Source organism: Ursus maritimus, unplaced genomic scaffold (assembly GCF_017311325.1).
Source record: "Ursus maritimus isolate PB19 unplaced genomic scaffold, ASM1731132v1 scaffold_18, whole genome shotgun sequence".
Lineage (NCBI taxonomy): Eukaryota > Metazoa > Chordata > Mammalia > Carnivora > Ursidae > Ursus > Ursus maritimus.
In genome coordinates this window covers 46,374,249-46,391,847 of record NW_024424230.1, presented here as the reverse complement: position 1 = coordinate 46,391,847, position 17,599 = coordinate 46,374,249, and the positions used below count along the sequence as shown (strand labels likewise).

The following is a 17,599-nucleotide window of genomic DNA, read 5'->3' as shown; positions in this document are numbered from 1 at the left end:
CTCTGATCTGGGCAAGTCACTCCCACTATTAGCCACCCCGAGAGGGCAAAGGGGAAATTTTGAAGTAAAAAAAAAAAAAAAATTCCTGGGGCAGGTCTGGAAACCCAAGTCGCAGCTGCCCCTGTGGTTTTGGCCCTGAAGTTTCTAGACGGTGACCACAGAGTAGGAAAGTACGTTGAGCCTCCTGGCTACATGCAGGTTCTCGTAGGGCCTTAGCTTAATGATGGTGTTTCTCAGTGCGGTGAGGGCGGGCGCAAGGCCTCGACTCAGAACCGGCTGCTTCCTGCTCTGAGCGCCGCCTGCCTTGTAATTAAAGTTTCGCCAGAAAGTGGTTGTTTATCATTAGAACCTGGCAGCTGAAGTCAGTCGTGGTTTTGTTTTTTCTTCCCTTTCTGGGTGTGGAGAGCAATTAAGAGGAGAAAGTAAGCAAAAGAGCTGACTGAGATAATGCCAACAGAGTTAACGTTCTTTGAATGCCTATCTGGATCCTTTTCCCGTCTCAGGAAGAAATCCCTCTCAAACTTTCCTGACATCAGAAGGAAAACTGACTAGTAACCTTTATGATATCTATAGGTACATAAATCTCAAGAGGACATGTCTTGGATTGATCTTCTCGATAAAGTGCCTAGTCACGTATTTACTTCATCTAACTACTCCTAGAAAAACTTCTCCTTCATAGGCTCAGACCTCCCCAGTGTTGTGGGAATATGTCTTAGAACTGCCTCGGCACAGTAGAGCTGCTGAGCAGTGGGGAATTCAAGACTCAATAAAAGGAGCACTGAGTCAGCCTTTGTGTGGCAGGCCGTTGGGCTCTGGTTTCCCTCACCGTATTTCTTTCCTGCTGNAAGCCATCTGTAGGTGCTTACCTGTCTGCAGGGTGGGTTCATCGAGAAGCTAAAGCAGCTTGAGCCCCGGTGGCCCCTCCCTTGTAAGGCTCCTTCCAGGGTCCTCAGGTTTCAAGGTGCTTGAAGCTCATTCAGTTTAGGAGAACAGTAACACCATTGCTCAGGCCTCTCCTGAGACTTGGAAGGGCTTTAGAGCTTCCCCAGCTCTAGGGAAAATCTGCCAGACACCTGCATAGGAGCTGGGGAGTGGGATCCCTGAGGCCCACCAGCTTTTGGTGCAAGCGTTAAAATAAAAGGCCTTTTTAAATGCCCTGTTGCATTGTGGTGGGTTTGTTTTCTGGTTTTAGGGGTTTTGGGGATTGTGTGTTAGTGACAGCTTTATTGGACATAATTCACATAGCATACAGTTCACTTGCTTAAAGTGCGTAGGGGCGCCTGGTGGGCTCAGTCGGTGGAGCGTGCTACTCTTGGTCTAGGGATTGTGAGATCAAGCCCCACGTTAGGTGTAGAGCCTACTAAAAATAAAAAATAATTAAAATGTATAATTGTTTTCTAGAACATTCACCAAATTGTGCAGCCATCACCATAATCAATTTCAGGACATTTTCATCATCCCCAAAAGAAGCCCCTGTACCCTCAACCCTCCACCCTGTAAGCCCTAGGCAACCACTAATCTACTTTCTGTCTCTGTAGACTTGGCAATTCTGGACATTTCATAAAAACAGAGTCATACACTTTTGTGTCTGGCTTTTACTTAATGTTTTCAGGGTTCATCCACGTTGTAGCATGCATCAGTATTGTGGTTTTCTTTTCATCTTATAAAAATAATACAGAATGAAAGATTAGCTTTACATTTTACGCAAGGTGCATCTTGCATATATCTGCTTCCTTTCTGTGTGTTTGTCTCACGTTTTCAGTGACCATTTTGAGGTCTCTAACATGATACACTCCATACATAGTTCATCAGCTCCTGCTCTCAGGCGACCACTTGAGCAGCGTGTCTTTAGAAGTGCATCCAAATACACACGCGAATGTGTATGTGTGTGAGCTCAGGGCCGTACCCACCCAGTATCCTCTCAAGTGAGTGAAGACACTACTCTAGAAGTTTCTGTAGTACCAGCTAAGTATTGGACAAATATCTGGAACTGAGGGCCTGCTTTGCACCTGCTGGTAAATTCACGTTGGCAGCGTAAATCTGAAGCAAAAGCAGTTTGTCCTGTGTTTCTCTCCTTCATTTGCAGACGGTTTCGTTTTAGTGAGGGAAAGCGAAGAGCTGCTCCCCTCAGGGCGCAGGAGGGAGAGTAAATCCAGGGTTATGGATTTGGAATCCGATGGGTAGATAGAGCAACAAATGCTGCCCCAGGCTGCAAAGGCCCTCCGCTCATTCCCACAGTTTTCCTTGTGATTTACTGTCCTCTTAGGGAAAAGGAAGAATGCAGAGAAGAGCCGAAGTGCCCAGCTGTTCGTGGTTAAATAGATCGAGCGAGGGCCGCCGCACTGCTTAACGACCGTAGCGAGCACGGAGCATCTGCTTTCTGGTGCCCGGCTGAGCTCGGAGCGCCGATGCGTGCAGGGCAGGTGCGGTCAGGCAGGAGAGCCCTGGCCGTGCTGTGGCTGTGCGGTGGCCGTTGGGGCTGAAAGGAGCTGCAGGGAGCACTGCCTGATAGCCCTCCTTCCTTTGGAATGTTCTGCCCCCGGGAGCTTCTGTGACCCAGAGGGGAGCCATAGCTGAGTCTACAGCAAGCACACATCTGTTCAGAGCTGCTCGTGAGAATGCCTGAGGAGATTGGGGCAGGGGGCAGGAGAATGGGGAAGGAAGCAGGGACTTACCAGGCCCCCCAGTTTAAGCACCTTTTATATTGTTTCTGTTGAAACCAGACCAGCAGCCTGTCAGCTCTGAGCCCCTCTTTGTTGCCCGGCGTTGTTATTGGGGCATATGTACCCCATGCACACACCTGTTGCCTCAGCTCCCTGCCTCACCTGCCGCCACAGCTCCCATCGCATCCAGCCCCACTCGGAGGCCCCCATTGCACAGCACTGTGACTGGGGCTGTGAGCCTGGGGAAGCCAAGGTCCCTTCCCTCCCTTCTATCATAAGTCAGTCTTTGTTCTTTAAAAAGCAAAAGATATCTCAGTGTGTCCACAACAGATACAGTAGACTCTTCCAGATAGATAACTAAGTTCTGGTCTTACTGTGTTTTCTTGTCGTCTGGAAGGTAGTTCAGGTGTCATCCCCCACACCGGGCCTTCCTGACTCTGCCTCCCATCTCCAGCGGGCCAGGCCCCTTTCCGAATTGTGTCTGTGGACATTCTGTGTTCTGGATGGTCTCCTCCCAGCTGACCTTCCTCTCCCTCAGCTGTGCGCACACAGCTTCCTCTCAGGCAGGCCGCTGCAAGAACGTGCACTCAAGCTACCTCTCATCCCAAGAGTGCAATGGCCCACTCTGCAAAATTGCAGGCACCACAGGGCTGGGGCTTTCCGTCTGCCACGCGGCCTGGCCCAGCAGTCGGCCTCTGCCCTCGGCCACCAGGAGCCTTATGTCTAGCAAATCCCATGGCCTGGAATTAGGTGGCATTGAAAACAGTGGTCACTCTGTCCCGGGCCGGGAAGGAACCACAGCCTGTTTATTAGTGCTTTGATTCGTAGTAACGTGCACTGGCAAAACCTGGGCATTATGAATCTCTATACAGTTCGACTTGTAGGGGAGCTAGTATAAAGCGTGGCCTCACTTTTAATTCATTTTCTCTCAGGCCAGAAAGACTGCGTAACTGGGGGCCTGTTGTAACCCTCTGTGTGCAGCTCAGCCTCCAGTACTGTTGTCTCGGCTCACCTCTGTCGCTGGAAAGAGGGTAGCTGCCTGCTGGGTGGTCGAGAGGTCCTGTCTTTCAGGAGGTCATAAGGCACCCTCGAGACAGGACCACACAGGGGAATCATGGCTGCTTATATTCCAGAGAACGGTTCTTGACAGGAGCTGGAGCGGAGGACAGCAAGGACTGTCATCCCCTCTGGAAACTGCCTGACTTGGCGGCCGTGGGCTCGGGGTGGTTGATCCAATGCCCAGGGTCTGGGCTGTGCGCGCTCAGTAGGGAGCAGTGGGCTCCAGGTGCAGCGGGTGAGCAAGAGTCTTCGAGCAGATGGTTGCTCTGGGGGCTGCCCACTCAGCTGCCCTGGTTGTGGACCCCAAGCAGCCGAGTTTAGGTAGGACCTGTAACAGCCCCACAGATCTCTGGGTGCCCCACAGCTGCCGACATGAAGGAGACGATGGAGAAGCCAGATGAAGACCCGGAAGCACAGAACACTGAGCAGCTTGGCTAGGCCACCCAGCCACTGAGTGGAGCTGGGGTCCATCCCGGGGGTTCCGGTGCTGGCGTTCGTGATCTTCCCCCACAGAGCCACAGCTCGGAGAAGCAGAGACCATAGCAGGACTGAAGACAGAGCCATCCCAGCAAATATAGGAGGCAGAGAAAGAAGAACTGGAAGGGCTTCCACGCACCGAGGCCAAGGCCAACAGCACCTGCTGCCTGGGTCAGAGCCGAGGCCAGTGGGGGCAGCTGTGTCCAGTCTGGGAAGAGCAGCTGGGATCAGAGCGCAGCAAGGCTGTGTAACAGCACCTTTATGAGCAAGCACCCCTGCACAGGGTTGAATGGTGTCCCCCAAAAATGTAGGTTGAGATCCTAACCCCTAGTACCTCAGACTGTGACCCTTATTTGGAAATAGGGTGTTTGCAGATATAAACTAGTTAAGCTGAGGTTATACTGCAGTAAAGCGGGCCTAACCCAGTATGACCTGATGGCATAAACAGCCGGAGAGAAGACGGTCATGTGAACTGGCTCATGGGGAGAACACCAGGTGATGATGGCAGAGACGACTGTGATGCTTCTACAAGCCGAGGGATGCCTGGGACTACCAGAAGCTGGGAAAAGCAAGGAAGGATTCTGGCCATAGTTTCAGAGGGAACAGAACCCATCTGATACCTTCATCTCAGACTTGTAACCTCCAGAACTGAGAGACTGTGAATTCCTGTTGCTGAAGCCACACTGTCTATGGTACAGGGTGATGACAGCCACAAAACGGAACGCAACCACTCAGCATTCTCTGCTCGCCTAAGGTGTTCAGACTGACATCCACAACTTACCACCATCCTCCTCCTGTCTTGAGTCGTGGAGGCCTTTCATTGCCCCAGAAGCCAGCCTACCCTGTTGCCATCGATGTCAGCAAATGGACTGAAATGATGGCCTCAGTGGGCCCCTGCCTCAGGTACAGCAGCCACGAGCCTCCAGTGGCCCATATTCTCTTCTCCTTCCCCAGATGCCTTAGGACTTCCCAGGGCAGCCACCCTGGAAATGCTGGGCCCAGCTCTCCCATATATGGAGCCCTTCCCTCTGCCACAGGGTCCTGAAGGCTGCCAGCCACATGGGGGTCAGGAAATGGGGGGCCTTGACAGAGATGGAAGTTTGCAGAGATCCCCCACCCTAAAATGTACCATATCTACTTTAGAAAAGACCCAAAGAGTAGCCCAGTGACAGCCAAATAAAGAAGTGGAGGGTTAGGCTGCTAGCAGGCTTCCTGCTCCGTGCCGGGAGCAGTGGCAACGACAGGGCCGTAAGACTGGAAACTCCCCACGGGGAGGATGACAGAAGGCCGCTTCCGTAGCTCTGGACAGCAGAGCCAGGATTCAGAGGAATTCTGTCACCTAGAAGATGAACTTGAGGGCTTGGCTCTCCCTGCAGCTGCCGTGTGCTGCCCACACTGGGAGCCAGGCATTGGGCCCAGGGACTCCGTGTCAGCTCACTGGCCCCCCCCCTACCCCCTTCTCCAGGACCAGCCTGGAAATAAATGTACATGTCCACTCCTGCTCCCAGGAAAAGTAGGCCCCAGCTCTGTACCGCAAGAGCTAGGACAGGGTTGCTTGTGAAAACAGTCTCTCCTATAAGGCCGGGGCCCAGCGCTGCAGGCTGAGCCGGGTGGTTGGTGTTCGTGGGGTCCTTCTGAAATTTGGACTGGTCAGGAAATGATGTGTGAGGGCCCCCGGGGTAAGACTCGGTGCCCTGGGGAACTGATGACATTGAGGCCTTATCCCCCACCGGAATCTGCCATGGGCTCTGCCCTCATCCCATGTCTTCCCAGGTGAGATTCACTTAGGAGAGCGGTCAAAGCCATCATTGAAAGGAGTGTGTGTGTCAGTTATAGTTCAGTTATGAAGGACGGCATCCACGCAAGCTAGTTTACAGAGCGATTTATTACAGAATACTACACAGCTTACAGAATCACTGGGGAGGCTGACACGACAGCCTAAGTTAGAATTTCAGGAAAGATCTCAGACCCACCCTGCAGAGCCAGGCCACCAGGGGAGCTGCCGCCTGACCGCCTCCTTGATCAGGGCCCGGGTTGCTGGTTGGGAACATACACCAGCTGCCGGTTTCAGACGTGCTGCTGCCACTGCCGCCTTCAGGAAGCCGCCACCGCCTCCGGCTGCAGATCGGCGCTGCCCTGCTGTGGTCTCCGCTGGCAGAATGGACAACCAGGACCCCCGCCGTGACATGTCTTGGCAGCAGAAAGAACAGAAGCCTGGTTTCTGCTTCGGTGGTGGCTTCTTGTGCCGATGCATGGGACCGGAAGAACTGGAACGGTATTTGGAATCTTTGCTGCAAAGGAGTCGGGACGTACAGCAGGGTGCGTCCTGGGAGAGGGTCAGCTCTCCAGACCGCAGTGTGTAGTGAAGGTGAGTCACTGGAAGAGTGACCTGGCCTCTGGGGGTGTAGGGAAGACGATCCTGCAGAAGCGGCTCCAGGCCCGAATGGTGGCTAGGTGCTAGCCAGGCAATGAGACTCTGCCGGGCGTGCAGGTCACCCGGGCAACGTCACCGCGTGGATGGATCCCAGGGCCCCGTCCTCGCACGCTGACTCCGTGTGCCTGGAGGAGCGCCCGGCTCTCTGCCGTCTCCTGCTTCCGTGCTCTTGAGAAACTTCTCCAGTGCCCTTTAGGTACATGGTGTTCTCTCAGTTCGAGCTTCAGGAGAAACCTGTGAGGCAGCCATGCCAGGTGTTTGTCCTCATGTCAGGGAAGCGGAAGGTGAGGCCTCGGGACGCCAAACATCTTTGCTGCAGACCGCTGCAGCCCACCAGCAGGCCCTTCCTACCTGCTGCCAGTCTCGGGCTGTCGCCCCTGCTCGCTTTAGCCCGATGAAGAGTGGAGACGCAGGAAAGTGGTGCAGGTGGTGAGCTGGGCAACGTGGCCCAGTGCTGGCCCCACCCCTGCACCCCCTGAGCCCCCACCTCCATGTCTGTGAGACAAGGTGGCTGGCTCGCGGCTGCAGGCCACTTCTCTGGCAGCAGGAAAGCTGTGGTGTGTGTATCTACGCGTAAGACAGAGCAGAGCTGCTGTGGCTGCCACAGGAAAGGATCCAGACCACCCCTTCCCACTCCAAATATCCTTGCTTGGGGCTTGCAGGGCTTCAGTCCCCAGCAAGGGCCGGTGAGTCTTTGCTTGAGACTTTCGTCCACCGAGGAAGAGCAGGAGAGGCTGTCCCGGAGAGTTCGGGATGCCTGGTGTGGGGTCGAAGAGGGAGGGAGGGCTGGGTATTTTGGAAACAGAAGAATTGGCTGATTGGCCCTTGGGCCCAGCTTGAGGTAACTGTTAGATGTAGTTCCCCATTCTGCTGCCTGTTTCCTAAATGAAAAATGTTACATCCTGTTGAGCCCCGTCTGTTTGGGATGATAAATGCGTCTTGGAGGGCTGCCACAGGGGAAGCGTCCACTCTGCCAGACAGTAGGTGGCCTCCATAAAGTCCCACGCGCCCCTCTTGTGGCGCGGCAGAACACCGTGGCACACAAGTGCGTGCATGCATATGTCTGCACGCTGGGGCCACAGTGCCGCTCCTTGGCTCCTTGCCAGCACGTCGCAGGTGCACAGGGCAGCTTCCAGAACAGGCATGCCCTGCGCCAGCTGAGGGAGAGCCTTCTGGATTGGGCCAGGAAGACATGGCGCCGTGGAAGAACTCTTGGCATCGCACCGAGTGTGCTTCCACCCAGAATTTGAGAAAGTTCTGAACAAGTGTGGTGGAACATTTTTTAGTTCATTTTGCCGTGGTTTTGCTTTTACTTGCCATGGCTGTTGTTACAAAGGTGCTGTTGAGATCAGGGTGAATTGGGACATGCTGGCTCTTCATCTCTTCTCGGTTATTAATGGACACCAGAGGCCTTCCACATGCCTGTTGTAAAATCCTGTCCAGCCAAGCATCTTCTGAATGGAGGTGTCTACAGAGAGCCGCCCAGTGGCGTTAGAGCCACAGAGGAAAGCGGCGACGCGTTCCCCAGAAGAGGCCAGGCCGCAGAAGCCATCCACGGAAATGGGCCTTCTGGGCAGAATCCGTACTTGCTCCCTTCTTGGGCTCTGCCTGGTGAAGGTTATTGCCTACAGCCAGCCAGAGAGGCATCAGGCATCGCTGCTGCCCTTTGAAAGCAGAATCCTGAGGAGGAGGAGTGAGGCTAACCTGGTGAGACCCAGCAGAGACTGTGTTTCATTCAGAGTGAATTCCGTACAGCACAGATGAGCCAGGAAGACTCAGGTCCTCAGAACGGGCTCAAAGGAACCAGTCTTTTTTTTTTTTTTTTTTTAAGATTTTATTTATTTATTTGACAGAGAGCGAGAGAGGGAACACAAGCAGGGGGAGTGGGAGAGGAGGAAGCAGGCTCCCAGCAGAGCAGGGAGCCTGATGCAGGGCTCGATTCCAGGACTCCGGGATCACAACCTGAGCCGAAGGCAGACACTTAACAGCTGAGCCACCCAGGTGCCCCCAGGAACCAGTCTTTAAGGATGGATAGGATTAGAAAGGAGGAAGGGCACCTGACTGGCTCAGTCCGTAGAACATGCAACACTTGATCTCGGAGTTGTGAGTTCAAGCCCCACGTTGGGCGAAGAGCCTACTAAAAAAAGAAGGGGAGAGGAAGAGGAAGAAACCCAAGGTTTAAAGGACTGTTATTAGTAACTGACATGTACACACAATGGAAGGTTATCCAGCCTCAAAAGGGAAGGGAATTCTGATCCCTGCTGCACTGTGTTGAACCTGGAAAACATGGTGCTGAGTGAAACAGGCCAGTCACGAAAGGACAAACACTATGATTCCACTCGTACGAAGGACCTAGAGAAGTCAGGTTCAGAGACAGCAGAATGGTGGTTGCCAGGGGGAGCTGGGGTGGGGGACGGGGGAATAGGGAGTTGTTGAAGGGGGACAGAGTTTCGGTTTTGCAAGATGACGAAAGTTCTGGAGATGACTGGTGGTGATGGCCACACACCAGCGTGAATGTACTTAATACCCCTGGACTGCATACTTTAAAATGGTTAAAATGGTAAGTTTTATGTGATGTATGTTTTCCCACAATGAAAAAAATAAGAGCTAACATTTATTGAGTGCTTGCTGCATGCCAAGCTCTGCACAGAGCCCTTGACTTCTACCGTAGTTCTCAGAATAGCCATGTGAAGTAGGTACTGTTAGCTGTTTCCATCTACAGGTGTGGAGCCTGATGTTGGGGTCATTAGAGCAATGTCCTGCGGCCAGATGACTGGCGATGGCTGAGTGTGGATTGAAGCCTCGTGTGCGGGTCCACAGGCCATGCCCTAAACGCTGTGCCGTCTGAACAGCAGGTGGAGGCGCAGGAACTGAAAGAGGGGCTCCCTCCCTGCCAGACACTGATTGCTGGCTGGAGGCTGCTGCTGTCCCATGTCGCCTGTAGCAGGCATTTGTGTTCCAGAGGCTTCCAGAGGCCGGGTCCCCTCAGGCGCTCAGACTCAGTGGGGCCCTTGCCGTGCCTCTCCTCCAGGCTTCCTCATTGCTTGGTGCTGTCAGAAGTGGTGGAAGTTGGCCGTAAAGTGTAAATAATTGTTACCTATGGCACTTATTTTAAAGAGGTACCTGGGGGAGGGGCGCCTGGGTGGCTCAGTCAGTTAAGCATCTGCCTTCGGCTCGGGTCATGATCTCAGGGCCTTGGAATCAAGTCCCTGCGTCAGGCTCCCTGCTCAGCGGGGAGTCTGCTTCTCCCTCTCCCTCTCCCTCTCCCTCTGCCCTCCCCGCCCCCACTTATGGTCTCTTCCTCTCTTCCCAATAAATAAAATCTTAAAAAAAAAATTTAGAAAAGAGTGACCTGAGTTGCCTGATCTGTTACAGACCACAGTAATCGACTATGTGAAGCCCTCAGATCTCAAGAAGGACATGAATGAGACCTTCAAGGAGAAGTTTCCTCACATTAAGTTAACACTCAGCAAAATAAGGAGGTACGTGAGGCCCGACATCGCTTGAACTCTCCATTGAGACCCTCTCCTGGCGTGAATTAAGCTCTCGCTTGTGTGCCAGTTCCTCCTGCAGTTCAGGGAAATAAAACACTGGTGGTGCAGCAAGAAGAGGCCCAGCCGACGCTGGCTGACCTTGCCTCCGGGAGTCAGAGCCAAGGGGAGCAGGACAGAAGGCGGAGCTCTCCACACGAGTTGACATGGGTGTGGGGGGAGTTTCCTTAAGTGAAAGAATCATTCTTTCCTACTGTCTGACGCTTAGCAGTTCAGTCAAGGTTGTTACAGAATAGGAAACAGTCAGTTCTCTGCTTTCTCAGATGTAGACAAAACAGAGAAGAGTTGGTTTGATAGCACTTGAGATCATTCTTTACCCAGTCATCCACCCGAGGGGTGACAGCCAAGCCCCACCTTTAAGCATTTAGCAAAACAGCCAGAGCAGAATCGGGCCCGTGTTTCCCCTGCAGCTGATTGGACCGACTTTGTGGTGACCCCCATCTGCCAGGCCGGAGAGGAGCTGCCTGGGGTTGTCTGTCTACCAGGACACGCTCTCAGTGCATGGAGTGGCGGAGGCTAGACTCTGTGCCAGCACGGCGTGGGAGTATGTGCCAATGTTTACATGCTCTGTAGCCCAATGCTGATTTGATTCTGGCAGGTTCCAAGCCAAAGACGTGACAAAAACGAAGTATTCACACTGTCCATTTGCCGGGTAGCCTTCCTAAGTACACTGGCTGTTGTGCTGTCAGCCTAACCCCTCTTCTGCCATAGTTTTTGAACATGGCGGATCCTCGGTAGAGTTGATAGTGAGCCCCTCATTTATTTCCCTTTCCTCTTCCCCTTGGACAACTCTACGCCTAGTTTCCAGACACCCTCAGACACCACCTGGGTTCAGTGTGGTCTTCTGTGTCCCTTGTGGACGTGGTCTGTACAGTTCTACCAACAGAGAAGAGCCCCAGCAGCTTAAGTCTGTTGCCCACACGTAATGGAAATTTCTCACTCCTCAGGATTCAGTCCCATTTCACGTCACCCTTCTGGGAATGAGAAAAAGGAAATGCTTTCGGGATGGACTAGTCTTTTTCTTTGGAGTCCTCTGAAACTCCCAAGTTCTAATAATGTTCTTTCTTCCTGTCCTTCTCTAGTCTGAAGCGAGAGATGCGGAAGCTTGCCCAGGAGGACTGTGGCTTCGAGGAGCCTACAGTGGCCATGGCCTTTGTCTATTTTGAGAAGCTCGCCCTCAAGGGAAAGCTAAACAAACAGAACCGGAAGCTTTGTGCCGGAGCATGTGTACTCTTAGCAGCCAAAATCGGAAGTGACCTCAAAAAACACGAAGTCAAGCATTTAATTGACGTGAGTGACCCGAGTCCTGTGGGCTGAGGGAGCACGTGGGAAGAGCCTGGTCGGTGATGCTGCCCGGGAGAATTCTGATTGTTAGTAGCTACTGGGAGACCAGGGCTGTGAGGTCATCCTGCAGCAGAAGTCAGGCCCCACAGCTCAGGCTTTGCTGGAACAGAGGGGGGTCCACTTTGACAAAACCAAAGACCCCCAGTATTGGGTGTGGCCATAAAAACCAATTTTCAGACACCATGAGGAGTGAAATTATTCTCAAAGCCACAGAAGCCACTGTAACAGGAAGGGGACTTGTGGGCGGTGTGACCACAGAGTGTCCATCAGACACTTTGGCTCAACAGGCCTTGGCTTCCTGTGGCCTTAGTTGCCTCTTCTTTGAGGAAGGGCATGGGTTTGATTGAGTGGTACCTCCTTCTTTTAAAGGAGAGTCCCATCAAAGCAAGGAAACCCCGATCTTGGGTGGATATGTGAATGCCTGTTTTAAAATAGTTTATTCATAGAAAATTTGAGAAACGGTAAAACCAACAGATCAAGAGACAGTTGCCATTGAAAAGATAGCTTATCACAGTTCCCAAGAGAAGTGTCTTTGCTTGGTCTGCCATAGCAAAATCCCGTAGACGGGGCAGCTTAAACAACAGACAGTTACTTCTCACCGTTCTGGAGGCTAGAAGCCCCAAGATCAAGGTGCCAGCTGCTTCAGCCCCTGCTGAGGGCCTCCTCCTTGGCTTGTGGCAGTCTCCTTTTCCCGGTGTCCTCCCATGGCAGGGAAAGGAAACAAGCCAGCTCTCTGCTCTCCTCTTACAAAGGCACTGATCACATCATGAGGACTGCACTCACCAGCTCCTCAACCTGCTCACCTGCCGAAGCCCCCCCCTTAATAGCACGTTGGAGGATGGGGTGTCAACATACGAATGGGGGGGAGGGACATCATACCATGGGGGGCCACGTGGGGAAGTAGTACCATGGTCGGGCAGGAGGCAGAAGGAGAAGGGGAACTGTGGGCAGGAGTCTTTATTGTGGTTTCCATGGGAAGGAACAGGCCAGGCAGGGTAAGCAGGCTTCGGACTGGCTCGCTGGAGTCATTTCCGTGGAGTCTGGGGCAGAGGCGCTGTCCCTACTTGTCTCCTTGGCCTTGGGTGGTGAGGGCAGGTAGAGTGAGAGAGGAGATCGAGGAGATGGTTGGGGTGTGGGCCTTAGATTGATTGGTTTGCATATGGAGGGTGTGTCTACAGGCAAGTTGTGCACCCCCTCCGGGAACTGGCTAACCCTAGAGGGGGCTGGCCCTCCAGGGTCAGATGTCGCAGCGTCAGAATAGAACTACAGGTTGTGGCTACGCCAGTGTCCTGTGTGTCTAGCTGTGCAGCTGGCTCAGGGGCAAAGGAGAAAGAGCGGAAAGGGAGCTAATGGAGGTACTTCCACATAAGAAATAGCATTCTTTTTTGCTTTAATTTACCATTTAAAAAAAATTTTTTTATAATATGTTAGTCACCATACAGTACATCATTAGTTTTTGATGTAGTGTTCCATGATCCATTGTTTGTGTATAACACCCAGTGCTCCATGCAATATGTGTCCTCCTTAATACCCATCACTGGCCTATCCCAATCCCCCACCCCCCTCCCCTCTGAAGCCCTCAGTTTGTTTCCCAGAGTCCATAGTCTCTCATGGTTCACTCCCACTTCTTTTTACCCCCCTTCATTCTTCCCTTCCTTCTCCTACCAATCTCCCTGCTATTCCTTATGTTCCACAAATGAGTAAAACCATATAATTGTCTTTCTCTGCTTGACTTATTTCACTTAGCATAATTTCCTCCAGTCCCGTCCACGTTGCTGCAAATGTTGGGTAATCGTTCTTTCTGATCGCTAATATTCCATTGTATATATGGACCACATCTTTATCTAGTCATCTGTTGAAGGGCATCTCGGTTCCTTCCATGATTTGGCTATTGTGGACAATGCTGCTATGAACATTGGGGTGCATATGGCCCTTCTCTTTACTACGTCTGTATCTTTGGGGTAAACACCCAGTAGTGCAATGGCTGGGTCATAGGGTAGCTCAATTTTTAACTTTTTAAGGGACCTCCACACTGTTTTCCAAAGTGGCTGTACCAACTTGCATTCCCACCAACAATGTAGGAGGGATCCCCTTTCTCCACATCCTCTCCAACATTTGTTGTTTCCTGCCTTGTCTATTTTTGCCATTCTAACTGGCATAAGGTGGTATCTCAGTGTGGTTTTGATTTGAATTTCCCTGATGGCTAATGATTTTGAACATTTTTTCATATGTCTATTAGCCATTTGTATGTCTTCATTGGAAAAGTGTCTGTTCATATCTTCTGCCCATTTTTTGATTTGTTTCTCGTGTATTGAGTTTGAGAAGTTCTTTATAGATCTTGGATACCAGTCTTTTATCTGTAGTGTCATTTGCACATATCTTCTCCCATTCCGTGGGCTGCCTCTTAGCTTTTTTGACTGTTTCCTTGGCTTTGCAGAAGCTTTTTATCTTGATGAAGTCCCACAAGTTCATTTTTGCTTTTGTTTCCTTTGCCTTTGGAGATGCGTCATGAAAAAAGTTGCTGTGGTCGATGTCGAAGAGGTTACAGCCTATGTTCTCCTCTATGATTTTGATGGATTCCTGTCTCACCTCCAGGTCTTTCATCCGTTTGGAGTTTATCTTTGTGATGGTGTGAGAGTGGTCAAGTTCAGTCTTCTGTGTGTGGCTGTCCAGTGTGCCCAGCACCATTTGTTGAAGAGGCTGTCTTTGCCACTGGATGTTGTTAGCATACAGTTCAGTGGCGTCAAGTGCATTCATAGTGTTGTGCGGCCATCACCACTGTCTTCAGAACTTTTTCATCTGGCAAAACTGAAACTCTGTCCCCATTAAACACGAACTCCCCCTCCCTGGCCTTGGCCACCGCCGTTCTACTTTGTCTCTGAGCCCGACTCAAGCTATCTCGCATACATGGAATCACACACTATTTGTCTTTTGTGACTGGCTTATTTCTCTTAGCAGTAGGTCTTCAAGATTCAGCCATGTTGTAACGTGTGTCAGAATGTCCTTCCTTTTTAAGCCTGGCTAGTACGTCACTGTAAACCCGGCTTGTTTATCTGTGCATCAGCGATGGAAGAAGGTGTTAAGTCCGTGCTCTGCGGCTTCTGAGAAGTGGGGCGTGACTGTCTAACTTGTGTAGTGTATGCGCTCAGGAACGTGGAGGGCATGTTTGGTGACCAGATCTGAGCTGAGCATCAACAGGGCTACGCAGACATTCGCTGAACTAATCTTCGCGCGTGTGAGGTTACGCACGTTTAACGGTAGTTGAGTAGCAGACCACCCGGCAGAAGTCGATAGCGTCCCTGCAGAACACACAGGCCACGGTCTGACATTTGCGGTAGCAATGAGGCTGACGCAAGGTCCCGTCCCAGTTACGATCTGAGTGCGGCCACTCCTGGCTCCGCCGGTGAGTTTCGTTGCTGTCCCGGTGGTTTTTATTAAGCCAAAGCAGAATGCACCCGGGCAAAAACAAGGCCTTCCCTACACACCTCGCCCCAGTGGTTCTGCTTCATTCCTGCCCCCGCAGCGGGGTGGAGCGAGAGGCAGAGCAGGAGGGGGGCCCCTGGGCACGAGCCGAGCACTCTGCACGCTTGGGCCGTTCGCACCCATGCGCCGCAGCTGGGCGACGCCCTGAAAGGCAGGTGATCCCAGCAGGTCCTCAGGTCCTCGCGTGTGACACGAAAGGACCAAACTACATAGTCAGCGGCCCCAGGCCTGAACTTCCACATGGTTACTGCTGTCGTAGAGGATTGGCTGAGCTTGGAGCCCAGCATCGCAGTTTACGGCACAGGTCACCTTAGATGACTTCTTACCTTCTTGACCCTGTTTTCTCTCATCTGTAAAGTGGACATCAGTGTAGCATTGACCTTGCAGGATTGAGATTAAATGAAGTCATGGGATGGATGGCAGGCTCCTGGCAGACCGTGAGTCCTTGGGGTGGTTCGGTTTCTTCACCAGGACTGAGCGGGAAGTACACCGACTCCCCCCTTTCTTCCTCTACGATCTTGCCCCTAAGGGGTTTCTCCATAAACACTCATCGGCTGGTGGATAGAGAGCTTACAGATAGAGAAAGCCTCAGATTTTGATTTCAAAGCTGCTAATGCTCTTGGTTTCCTTTCATTCTGTTGCAGAAACTGGAAGAGAAGTTCCGGCTGAATAGGCGAGAACTGATTGCCTTTGAATTCCCAGTGTTGGTGGCCTTGGAGTTCGCACTTCATCTGCCGGAGCACGAAGTCATGCCCCATTACAGACGCCTGGTCCAGAGCTCCTAGCACAGGCCCCAAGGCGGGGCAGGGACCACTTCCTCGGAGCCGCTGCAGCAGCACTTACTACTGGAAATGCAAAACCAGAACTCGACATACCAGCCTTTTTCCCTCTCAACATGTTTTTGTGTAGAGCAGTCCCGGAACCTTTTCAGGGAGTCCTGGTCTGGCTAGCCGGGATGAGCCATGAGCGGTTATTACGCAGCAGGGCAAGGGGAGACCTGTGTGGAAGGTGGCAGAGGGCCTTTTGGCTTTCCCCTGGCAAGCAGTCCCAGCTGTCCCCACCTGGGTGTTCTTCCCGGGCACACACAAACCTCGCAAGCGTGGTCCAGGGCCTCCCCTCCAGAGCTGGTCCAGTTCAGGAGTGCAGAGCCTCCCCTCCAGAGCTGGTCCAGTTCAGGAGTGCAGAGTTCTAGAGCAGAGTGGGGAGAATTTGCAGCAGCTGGGAGAGAGCTTTTGAAAGATCCCCTCACTGTGGCAAAAGCGTGCCGGTCTGCGTCTGTGTCAGCTCTTGGAAATGCACGCGCCACCCCCCCACCCGGGCACAGAACGGTGAGAATGTGTGTGTCAGATTCCACGTCAGCCTTCGGCCCCCAAAGCCAATCCCACCCGCCAGAGAGCAGACCTCTGCCTGGGGTCTTGAGCCAGCCTTACCTTCAGTAATTAGTTCTAGATTATCTCTGGGTCACTCTCTACGTACCAGATGGTCTGACAGCCTCTGCCCTTAGAAAATGCCATAGTTTCTGTTACTGCTCCTACCACCAACGGGACAAAGAGGACGCGTTCTCGGCGTCGGACAGGTCACGTGGAACGGCGTGGCGTGAGGCGCTCTGTCCCTTCCCGCTGCCGTTTGCCCTTCGCGCTTTCCCGCTGTGGAGACGGCTGGGGCTGTGCTCCGTGGTGTGTATCCCGTGCTCTACGTTAGAGTGCACCATAGGCACATTGAGTGTGCTCGCGCTGTATAAATGTTTTCTAAAAATCCAGAGTAGATGGAAGCAGCACCATTGGTGTTGGGAGGCTTCTGACAGCTGGGACACCCTACAGCTGGAGCTGAGGTTCGGTCAACCGCAGAGCCAGGGACTGCTCAGCGCCCCATACTGCTGTCTGTGCAGAAGTTCAGCTGTCACCTGCCCTGACTGGCCCGGATGACCCGTACTCAGGCACATGGCCATACCCAGCACCTCGCGGCCTCAAGAGGTGTGCCTGCTGGAGTTCACCTGACGGGAGGCGGCCTGGGGCCGTGTAAAAAGAATTAAAATATTTTGTTTCTATATACATGTTTGCGTCTGTGTAGACACCTGTGTGTCACCGGTCACCCCTTGCCCTGCATTACTGCTTCATCTGCCACCTCCCCATTTGCACGCAGATTTGGAGCTTCTCCCTTCCCCCCGGGGAAAGGGGGCCAGGGAGGCCGAGCACGCCCAGCTTTACGTAGCAGAGCTGGAACGAATCTGGTGGTCACAGGACGGAGGAATTTAAGAAACAGCTGGGCGGAGAACAGAATGCTCCCCTTCTCCAGAGTCCTAGATTTAACTGAATTGGGTACTAAGTAAGTATTGTGCTAATGAAGGTCCTTGGCTGGATTCAGTTGTGAGACCGTGGTTTTGTCAGGGGCTACAACGAACGCAGTCTCTAAATCAAATAACAGTTAAGGGCACCTACCTGCTGTTGATGAGGCAAATGGGGAACGAAGCCCAAAGGGTTCAGAGCGTCTCCGTCGCCTGAACTAAACATGCCCTTGCCGTTCCTCTCCTGGGGTCTGTCATTTGCTGCTGTCCGATGAGCCACCCCAGGTTCGCAGCCGGCTCGGCT

General features: G+C 52.6%; 1 protein-coding gene across 1 annotated transcript in view; it reads left to right on the top strand.

Annotated features, from left to right (window-relative positions):
- Window positions 1–17,058, top strand: part of CABLES1 (Cdk5 and Abl enzyme substrate 1) — a 120,754-nt gene extending 103,696 nt beyond the window's left edge. Inside the window, exons 8-10 of the mRNA XM_040632658.1 lie at window positions 10,009–10,115; window positions 11,267–11,474; window positions 15,656–17,058. Of these exons, the coding sequence (XP_040488592.1) occupies window positions 10,009–10,115; window positions 11,267–11,474; window positions 15,656–15,796 (456 nt within the window). The 3' untranslated portion in view covers window positions 15,797–17,058. The remainder of the gene's footprint in view (window positions 1–10,008; window positions 10,116–11,266; window positions 11,475–15,655) is intronic.
- The last annotated feature ends 541 nt before the right edge of the window (window positions 17,059–17,599 follow it).